The 11,231-nt window shown below is 45.1% G+C and overlaps 1 protein-coding gene across 1 annotated transcript in view; it reads right to left on the reverse strand.

Moving 5' to 3' along the window:
• Positions 1-739: 739 nt before the first annotated feature.
• The window catches only part of FAM160A1 (family with sequence similarity 160, member A1), a 244,287-nt gene continuing 233,795 nt past the window's right edge, over positions 740-11,231 (reverse strand). Inside the window, exons 12-14 of the mRNA XM_011956494.1 lie at positions 7,158-7,336; positions 6,703-6,841; positions 740-1,087 (exon numbers count right to left, since the gene is read on the reverse strand). Coding sequence (XP_011811884.1) covers positions 834-1,087; positions 6,703-6,841; positions 7,158-7,336 — 572 coding nt within the window. The 3' untranslated portion in view covers positions 740-833. The remainder of the gene's footprint in view (positions 1,088-6,702; positions 6,842-7,157; positions 7,337-11,231) is intronic.

Consider the following 11,231-nt stretch of genomic DNA (forward strand, 5'->3'; position numbering starts at 1 on the left):
TTGTCTTCTTACATACATATGTGAGACCATACTTTCTTCATCTGATAAAACTCCTAAAAACCAAAGTAACAGTTTGCATAGGTATACTTAATTTTGTGCAAATCTTACTAAAATAAGGCCATCTTCAGTGTTTAGATAGTGTCATGCTGATTCAAGTAAGCCCTCAAGAAATAAGAACAATTCTCTGCATTCCAAATTCTCTCCAAAGACGTCCGACTTCCCAAGCAGAGAGCTGAGACCAGTGGCTCTGCCGGCACCGTAAGGCAACACGCTGGGGAGGACACACGTCCTGGAAGTAAAATCCAAAGGGACAGATGATACGTGCTTTCGTGATGGAGGCAGGAGGGGCTCCATCTTTATTCTTCCTTTATAAAACAGAGGCCAAAATGCAGGAGGCAACAGGACCATTCGCGCAGTTGCAGGTGTACAGTCTTCCTGTGGTGCTGCTGCCGAACAGCTGGAATTCTGACATGGGGCACCTCCGGACATCACTGAACCCCAATATTTACTTGGTGTGATTGAGCTGCAAGATGAATCACTCAAAGGGATAAGAGAATGACACCCAAAAAATACAAGGAGGAAAAAACGGAGCAAAGAAAACTGCCATGGGAGCAACCAGCTTATGAGACTTACATTCTATATATAACATAAGGTGGAAAGGCCCGGCTAGAGAGAGGAAAGATACAGAAAATTCCCCTCCCCACAAATCAAGTATTGTCAGGAAACATTAAAGTAGAAATCTTTGTAAGCAGCTTTGCATTTAACATTCAGTCAAGACACTAAAACCTTACAAAACAAGAACCTCAATTAAAAAAAAAAAAAAAAAAAAGAAGCTAACAACAGGAGTCCTCAAAGTCACCCAATATCTTGTAGCACAGAATGGAGTGTTCCTGGGCCAAGGCTGCCAGCTCCTTCAGGAACTCTGGGAAGAGGGCAGCAGCCAGCATGGGATTCCTCACTGGCAGGGGCAGGTTGGGGGGTGCCTCAGCCACCTTGGTTCTGTGGGTCAGGAAGGGCTGAAGCACTCTTGGAGGTCCATCCAAAAGGTTCTTGCCACTTCCTGTCCTGGAAGCCTCCTGAATGGGATCTGAAAGCAGAAAGAAGACCATGATGGTGTCCCTCCATAGCCTTCCCATCCACCTTCTTCAGTGGAGCATGTGTTTGGGGGGCAGAGTTGCTGGAGAGTATCTAGTTATGAGTGCAGTTCCTATACTGGACTAAATCCTGAAGATGCAGCCCTTGTGCACTCCATGACACACATATTTGCCCAACAGATATCCTCCAGCATATAGCAGGTAATATGAGACTTTCACCCAAAATTCCTTCTAAGGAACTTCACGCAGAAATCATGGAAAGAATATAGGTTTGTCAAGAACCCTCCATGCCAGAATATGGAAACGGGGAAAACTGACAAAGGCATCTCCTGTCACTGGCTTATTAAGGGGTGATGAGTAGCCCCACCTGCTCTCCCAGCCTCCAATGCTGTGATGACTGTTCTCCCTTTGCCGGTTAAGCCCTGACAGCACAGCATAGCTCCAGCAGGGAGGCTGGGTGCACTGGGTCACTCTAAGCTCTCTGCAGCGGGTGCTCCAGCCTCTCAGGCTCCCCAGTGACCTCCAGTCTTCTTCTGGCTGGGACCGCCAATGTTTTACATAAAAGGAGAGCGGAAGATTCCTTGAGATCAGCAGAAATAATGGAAGGGAAGTTGGGTGCTGGTAAGACCAGAGTAAGAACTTCCTGCAACCATGGGGAATTAGTAGTATCAAATGGCTTAGAAGCCTGCATTGAAGGAGGGTTGCCAAGGGTTTCCATCTCAATTTCAATAACATAGGCCTAAGATGAGTTCAAACTTTAACATATCCAAGTGATTTGCATTTTCTTATCAAATTACTTTTTACTAATTAAAATGGTTCAACTTCCCTCTTTGATTCCTGAACATCACCAGCCCTCATATATTTGTAGGAATTATTTATGCCTTCCTCTGCCCCCTACCCAAACAATCTCATTTCTCCTTATAAATCATTATATTCAAGTTCTTCATTATTTTGGGTGCTTCTTAGAATTCAGTACCATTTTTCAACACTCTTCTCAGAGTGTTGCTTAACTACAGTACTAAAAATTCTTGACATTTATAATACTTTCCACATCTCACTACTATAGTCTTTAGTGTTAAAAAAAAAAAAAAAAAACTTCCACTTTCCTGCTTTAAATATCCTTTTAGATTAAGACTTATCACAGCTTTAATGCCATAAAGAACTGGAAAAGTTGCTGAGAATCTGTCTTCTGCTACCTTTCAGCAGAAATTCATGCCCCGGCAACAGAGTGAGAACAAAAGTGTTGATATCACTGAGGTACATGTCAACCTTGGAGAGCACGCCTTCTCATCCCCAACCATAGCTCAGGCCCTGTCACTCTCCAAAGCACCCAGCAAAGCTCACAAAGGAAGCTGGCCTGCATTCCTGTGGGGAATGGGACACTGTGGACACTACTCCCAGAGCGAGACCTGCACTGCTCATGCTGGTTCCTCCACCTGGAATTCCCTGCCCCATTTCTCTGCTCACCTAAATCTTACTAGCCTTAGAGGCATTGTTAGTATAGTGGTTAAGACCACAGAGTCTGCCACTTGCTGGCTGACTTCAGGCAAGTTGCTTTACCTCTCTGTACTTCGATTTCCTCACCTGCCAAAAGCTCACAGAGTTGTTATAAGGATTAAATGAGTCAATGGGTATAAAGTACACAGGGACCTCTGAATGGGTGTCAGCTACCTCATCATCCTCATCAGTACAGTTGCCACCAAGTTCACAATGAATTTCCAGTTTCCTGCCCCCAGAATTCATTCCTATAGTCTTTATGCCTTCCTCTGCCCTCCACCCAAACAGTCTCATTCTAGCCTCCTCTCCATGTTATTGACCAACTAAGGCCTGCACTGCCCTTCAGCCTCACATTGTTTACGTTTTATCTCCTCAACTAGACTCCAGCCTTTCTCGGGGCTGAGCCCTATCTGATAACATGTCTTTAGCAACCCCTAACACACTTCTATATTCATAGTAGGAGCTCATAAATATTTGCTGAATGAATGAGTGAAGGAACTGATCTCATCAGTCTTCCCTACTCCTGATGCTCCCTGCAGCTGCTCATATTCCTCATCTCCCCATTCTCCTTCAAATTCATTCATTCTCTTCTCCCCTAAAAAAGGGGTTTTGTGATTCATTTATCTAGCTTGAGCTGTGAATAAAAAGTGTCATTGCTAAGGCTCATTTACTCAGTATGAATCCAAGAATCAGAACTGTCTTCACTAATGAAGGCAGGAGAACACCCAGTGAGGGGGACCAGGGGCTAGCCGGGAGATCCATAGCACAATTCCATCAGCAACTGCAGCATGTTGACCCGGGCTCCCCTCCGGGGTCTTGGCCTTTCAGTGTGTCACCAAGCACCATCAAATTCTCCATTCAAAAGCAAGTAGGCCCGAGTTATGGTCCCTACCTGGCCACCAGCTCATCACAGAATATCTCAGTTTCCATCTCTGTAAACTGGGGACATTACCTACCTGATCTCCCTTCTAGAATTAGTGCCCAGTAAAAGAGCTCTGAACATAAGTAAATACAGTGAACTGTTACTCTGTGGTTTGGAAAGTATTTGAGTAGAAAGAGAAAGGCCTGGCAAGTGGCTGAATCTCAGAAACCAACAGCCTCAAGAATAATAATGTGGAACTGGGAACAGGACATCCGCTTGCTCTGGAGCAGTGGCCACACAGACTTTTACTGCTGTTGGAAGCATTAGTGAGAAGGCTCGTTTTTCACTGGGGCTGCCAGGAGGCAAAGGGAATGCAGGGCCTGCATGATGGAGCAGCTCTGGCTGCAGGTGCCTGAGTTACGCCCCTCATAAAAGGGTCCAACAAGCATGCACGAGCACCTGAAGAAAAAGGCAGGGCGGAGGGAAGTATAAATAAATGTCAGAATTAGGAATGGCTTCTGAAATGTTGCCCTGGGTCTGAAAAGCTGCAACAGAAGGTTTTCAAGACTAATACTGGGAAGATTTCAGAAGTGAGGAGAGAGATACGTTATGTGTTCATCTCCCTGGCAGCAGTATTAGGCAAAGGGCAGAGCACACAGACACTTGGACCACCAAATATTTGGCCCATTACCATAATTCTTCATTGTAAACTGCTCTGCATCCCAGTGAGAACAGGCCTTCCAGATTTGAATCATTTATAGGAAATCACGTCACAGTAAATGCTTCAGAAGTCAGCTTTGTATAAGGGGACAGGAAACTCTCATTCTGTCAGTTAAAGATGCTTTAAGTGGGGGAAGAGTATGACTTGGCTAACCTGGAAAAGTTAGAAAGTTAATCTAAAAAAACTCAAGTAAAAGAAAAGTGTTATATCCAGAGAGAAGATTCTTACAGGTCAAAGCCCTGGAGTGTCACAGACCTTGCTTAAGGAGCATGGAACCCATCTAACTAATTTGACAACCTTAGGCAGTGAGAACAAGTTCCCCAGGCATATATTTTGCAATCATGGCCTCCAGATATTCTGAAACCAGGACAAGCCCAAGGTGTGAGTGACCCTCACCCTTTCCCTGAATGTGGGGGTTAAGGCTCAGTGTACTCTGAGTATCTAGTGTACCTCAGTGTATCTAGGTTGGCCAGTGTGTACACTCAACTCTGAATTAGCTAAGATGGGCTCAGGCACTTGAGTTTCATGATCCTGGATGAATACCCCAGACCTCTAATTTGGGCTTCCTTAATGAAAATGAAGCTAATGGTACCTTTTTTGCCCTTTTCAGAGTGCTATTTGATAATGAAAATTGACCGCCTGAGAAAGCACCTTATAAACTGTAAAATACAATGAGGACTAGGCCTTGTCTAGGAGACTACAAAATGCCCACAACTTGTTGCAGTTCTTCCCATCAAGCGGTAGGATTTTTGCTCCGTTCTTCAATCTGTGCTGGCCCTGTGTCTTGGTTTGGCCAACAGAATGCTGCAGAACGGACCTTACATAAGCTCTGAGTCTGAGCCTCTGAAGATTTTTCTATGCTTCTGCTCTCACTCTTGGAACCCTATTAACTGTGACATGGACCAGCCTGGGCTACTCTGCCGGATGGTTAGGAACACCCCCATCACCCTCATCACTCCAGCCAACAGCCACAGATGTGAGTGAGGCCATCCTAGACATCCAGCCACCCACTGATGGCAGCCACACAAGCGAGTCCAGGCAAAATCACCCTGGCCCAGATCAGCAAAACACCCAGATGACCACACAGATTCATAAGCAATCATAAATGGCCTTGTGCTAAGCCAATGAGTTTTTGCAGTGGTTTATTATACTGTAATATAATAACTGGTGCACCTTCTCTCGCGGGGTGGGTGGCAGCAACATGCGCCCTGTTCAGGAGGAATACAGCTCACACACTGACCACCTGCGTGTCTAAGGAGGCCACATGGCACCTGAAGTCCACCTTCCCACGGAGGTGCCGGAGCCTTTCCCTCCATGAACGCCTTTGCCTGCTCTTCTCAAAGTCCAACAGCCTGAAGCCCGACTCCTCACTTTACCAGTGGCACATGGCCTACCTTTCTTTCAAACCCTACCTTGCAGTACCCTAAGGGCTCATCACAACCCAAGTTCTGGCTTCAGCTAGAAAGCACCTAAGAGATGGAGAACAAATCCTTCATTGAAAAGTCAAGGGACATTGGGCCTGTGAGGTAAAGCGACCAAGATCAAATAGCTGCACAGGGGCAGCATCAGGCCTTCAGAGTTCTGGGTTCTTTCTAGCTTCTTTGAAAGGTGGAACAATTGCCCTGACTTTCATTTCCACCACTCACTGCCAATCTTGTTTCTGATCATTTGCCTATGGCCCAGGACCGAGCACCTTACTCTCTCCATTGTTCATCTGCCACAAAGAAGCCTGATTGGTCTGTGTGTGGAAAAGTAAAAGCCAGTGCAATATGTGGCATTCCTACTTTGCTCCTACCAAGGCCTAAGTTACAGCTCAGGGGACAATGGTCAGCAAATCGGTCCAACCAGAGCTTAAATAAGGTAAAGCAGCAGTGGTGCTCCCAGGCCAGGCCAGCCATTCTCACATTCTCAGCGCTCCTACTAGCACCGACCCATCCCCTGCCCCCACTCCTCACTCTGCCAGGGCCCTGGCCTAACGCCTCCTCTAGAGCTCATAAAAAGGCACTCTCAGAGGTTTTAGGCTAAGCATAAACTTTACTTCTCACAGTCCAAACTGTTTTTTGTTTTGTTTTTTGTTTTACCTCCTAGGGCCCTAAAGCACACTTATTTTTGGCCCAAGAGCCTCTGAAAACATAATAAAGAGAACACATACCCTCCTCAGGACAGGGCTACCCAAAGAAATGGCTCGGAGAGTGCACATAATGCCTCTTTCTGGCCCATGTGCGCTGTGTGATTTATTCTAGCCTGATGATACCCTACACGTCAGTTCCTTCCAGGCACCACTCTCAGTTAAAAAACCAAATCCCCTCTAGACCCTCCACAGAGGAAACAGGCCAGGTGTGAGCAAGGGAGACCTTTCTTTAGGTTTAAGAATGTGAAGAGGTGGTTCCTCCCTGTTGCATAAAAATGAAAATATCTGAATGCTTCTAGGATCCAGAAGCCAGTGCAGCGTCTGTGAACTGAGGCCAGTAGGCTAGGGACGTGGAGGAGGAATTTAAGGAGGGGCGCTGTGGAGAAACCTGGCTTACCTTTGGTTAGTGCCGCAGGGGTCATATCAGACATGTCCACACGGAAGAGCAGGTATTGCTGGGCTTGTATGAGGAGTCCTGGGAAGTCTCTCTCCACAGAAGCAAACTGTTCAATCTTGTTTTTCACAGATGCAAGGACCTGTCAAAACAGCATTACTGACGTTAATGCCTCACCATGAAATTCCACTCTCAGTTATCAATATATCTTGCAGGTACAACCCTCATCATGGGAACTATTATGATGTTAGACATTTGCTCATTTTTAACTGCCTGGGTGTTCTGCGTAGGGCACCCTCAAAACATCGAACTAAATGAAGCTCTACAGTTTGTTTAGAATAAACTACACAGTGAGCTTAATAGGACAGGGAAGGAAAGCAAATGAATTAGAGCAGAGATGCCCTACAAATTAGCACCCACAAAATCAACAGGTATGGATGTGGGCTCAGCTAACATACCTGATAGAGAGAGCGGACACTTGGCTGGAAGACCATGTTGGTGTTGAGCAGAAAGGAGCGCAGGAGTGGCTGGGGGTAGCTGGCTAGCTGAGTAATGATCCCAATAAGCAGCAAATTAACATGTAAAGAGTTCTCCAGCATGTTCTCCAGCTTTGACAGGACCACGCTGATGAATGGGCCTGCAGGAAGAACATAAGGCTTCAGGGCTGGCTGGGCTCACACGGATGCCTTTCCCTGACAACGGCAGAACCATCGGTGCCACAGCTCCCAAACCACCACGGGCCTGCAGGTGCAAGCCAGACGGCAAATACGGCCAAGTTTCCTCCTGCCTCGAGACCAAAACAGAAAACAAACCACCACGGCAAAAAGAAAACAGAAAAATAGGCATGGCTACTGACATTTTGACTCCATGAGCAGTTTTGATATTTATTAAAATTATCACAGACCTCGAAAAAAAACCAAATAATTTAACTTTTTAAAATTAAAATATGCTTTTCTACATTGTTCCTGTATTTCTTGGGGCTACCAGTGCTTAACACATGACAGCCGCCATCTCATGATGCACAGACTGTATGGACTGTAGCGTTTCATGTAAGCACCAGAGGCCATTGAAAGTCTTAGTAACGAAAAATCTGTGTAAAGAACACCAAACATGCACAAACTATCAAATAGCAACACTGAGAACAGGGGTTGCCTATCCTGAACAAGCACACTGAGAAAAATTTGGTTTTGTCAAGTGTCGTAATGTGGAACAATAAAAAAAAAAAAATAGGTGAGAGATGGAGGAGCACCTGGTTATAACCTTAGCAATTCACTAACCACACCTGAATTTTCAGAGGAGAGAGAAAAGGGTGTCAGTTTTGGGATATATAGTTCGGTGTGTCACAGATTTCTTAAAAAAGAAAATCCGTATGACTACAAAAGCAGTCATTTAGAAAAAGCAGTTAAAAAAATTAGTCATGTAAAAGCAGTCCATTTAAAAAAAATAGGCAAAAAGAAGTTTCTGCTACTTTGGGTCACTAGAAAATTAATATGCTTTGAGTTCACTGAGGGCAGGGAAAACCAAAAATAAATCTGGCATTAATAAACTTACTTGAAGATACTTTAAATTTTTACCATAAAAGTGTTCTGTTAAACACAATCAATGAGAATTTTGCATTTCCCTTGGTGGAGCTATTGATGATGCTACTAAACCATGACATGTTTATAACAAAAGCACACATCCCTTGATAAATAAGCCATGCCTTATGAAGATGTCACCAACATTAACAAAAACATACTTCATCACAAGATGCTTCATTCAGAAGCCCTGGTAGCATAAGAGAGTAAAACCTTTGCAAGGAACAGAAGCTCTGTGTGTAGAATGGGAACACCAAACCGAAACCTTTACCACACAGGGGAGGAAGAGGGTAACTGCAATATCTCTGTCTCCAGGAACACTGAGGATGTCTCTAAGGTATCTCAACACAAGAGGCACCATCCCCTCATGTGTGGCATTTAGCTTCAACTTCCCTGGGAGGCAGAGGTCTTTAGTCACTTTCCATGACATAAGAGGTCAATGAACTCTTCAGATAGAGACTCTTTGGAAATGCTTACAAACAACTGGGAGACTTTGCCAAACACATTTGGAAACTCTGGATAGGGACCCCAGTTTGAAAGCAATTAATGGTTTTCTCAAAAAGAACCCCAGAAGTGTCAATGGTAACTCTTAAGGCATCACAACACAATTCTGACTTTCCAGGTAGATCTGGAGGGGGAAGGCTGCTGTCCTCAGCTTCCTCTCACCTGCTCCCCTACAGTCCCTGGCTCAGCATCTATTTCCTTCCAGATGGAGCAAAAGCAGGTGAATTAAGACATACTTAGGTGGCCAGAGTCTTCTGTAAAACATATGACCCTAAAATGATCCCTCAACTTTTCTTTCCCAGTCCCAGATTGTGCCTGGCCGCATCCAGCCATCCATCCTACAAACTCTAAACTGCTGACCATGCAGTGACCAAGGGAGACCATCCACAGGACATCACTACTATAAGGGGTGAGGTGAAGTGGGAGGGTTCCCACAAGCTTGAATCCCATGCCCTTTGGAGAGGAAGATCATGTCATCATTGACCTATGTGAATGACGGATTATTATTAGGTCAAGGCCAGTAGACTGTAATGATACAAATGGAGTTCACTTTGACATTATAATTAGTGTCTGCTAATTAAATGACTCATCACTCCTTGAGCGTGTGCAATAAAAAGTGTTAAAACTTTCAAATTCCTACTTTATTCTTAGTTTCTAGCACTACAAAAAAAAAAAAAAAATCCCTGCTTAACAAAAAGTGCATAGGGGGATCTGGTAAGCAGCCGAAAATCGAAAGACTCAGCACAATTCAGGAAGCCGCAGGTGTGTCTGGAAGACAGCGGTTTTATTTTCTTCCCACATCTCCTAGAAGCACAGATAGACTCCCCACCTCACAAAGTATTACATTCTTCAAAATCACTGAGACTATCTCCACTGCGCCTCCTGTCATCCACTCACCGCTCTCCCCTGTTTCCCTGCCTCCATCGAACCTGCCTCCATCGAACCTGCACCCTCTTCCTGCACTTCCCCTGTCCAAGAATGGAGCAGCCGTCGATTCTGTGCCTCCACTCAGCAAATTCTACCCTGGACATATCTCCTGATGTGGACCTGAAGCTCTACCTCCCCTGCTCCACTGCCTGAGGTCAGTCTCATTTCTGGTCTGGACTCCAGCAACAGTATTACTATGTTAATAGAGATTTAATTTAATTATTATTGAAAACAGTTATTAAGAACATCCTATCTGCCAGGCAGTGTGCTGAGCACTTTTCATGTATCAACTCACTCAAGATTCAAAACAACCCTAGGAAGTATATTTATTATTTATCCCCATTTAAAGAGGAGGCAGAATGCTAAGTGAACCCAGCTTTGAATAATAGAATTTTAATTCGCACCACCTGTTCCAGTGCTCTTACCCAACACATTATCTTGCCTGCCAAGGAGAGAGAGAGAGAGAGCCAGAAAAAGAGAGACAGAGAGAGACCTAGCATTTTTAACAATACACCCTGGAGACCACACCTCGTATCAACACATACAGAGCTGTCTCATCTCAGGACCACAAAACATTAGATGGCCAGGGTGTTGCACAAGCAAGTCAGTCTCCCACCGGTGGGTATTTGAGTTGTTTCCAGTCTTCTTCTATTCTAAACAATGCTGCAATGAACATCCTTGTATGTACACCTCAGCACACAGTGTGAATACAGCTCTGAGGACATTCCTAGAAACAGAATTACTAGATAAAGGCACTGGCACATTCTGAATTCTGACATAGCAATAAGGGTGTCTCACTTGTTTTTCCTGGCACCAACCTCTCCCCATTCCAGTGCTCGGCCCACACTCCTACCAAAGCTGGCCTTTTCAGATCCACTCACATCATTCCTCAACTTTATACTCCAGGGGCTTCTTCAGTGCCAGGGCACAAGGTTTCCATCCCTCGGCTTGGCCCAAAGGCCCTCCATAAGCTGGCACCAACCAAGCTTTCTGCCTTTCTCTCCCACCTCCCCACCCCACATCATCCATGCGGTCATACCCCACAGGCTGGCAGGCTCTTCAGTCTCCTCCTGCTGTCTCCTCTGTCTGGACTATCATTCTCACCTGCTTTCACCTGGGGACTTCCCTGCACTGTCCATGCCTCTCCTCTGTGAGGCCATTCCCACTCCCCTCACCGGGTTCCCACTGGACTTGGCATATGACAACTAATCATGCATTTCCCACTAAGAGAGTACACTTCTTTGTTGGGGTCTCCTCTGAAAGTCTGTGAATTCCTTTAATGCTGTGTCCTTATTTCCTAGCATAGCACCTGCCAAACATCAGGGGATCAATAAAAGATTGCTGAACACATGAATAAATAAAATTAGACAAATGGAATGCTTTGATTTTGCTGGGAAGTGAACTCATTTCAGTGGAAATCAGATGCCCTGGAGAGAAGAAGTTAAGCCTAATGCTACAGAACACACTCAGAAGTTCAGAAACTATAAAGCAGACATACATGGAAAGAGAGATGTTTCCTAAAGC

The sequence above is a fragment of the Colobus angolensis genome, unplaced genomic scaffold (assembly GCF_000951035.1).
Source record: "Colobus angolensis palliatus isolate OR3802 unplaced genomic scaffold, Cang.pa_1.0 Scaffold111, whole genome shotgun sequence".
Lineage (NCBI taxonomy): Eukaryota > Metazoa > Chordata > Mammalia > Primates > Cercopithecidae > Colobus > Colobus angolensis.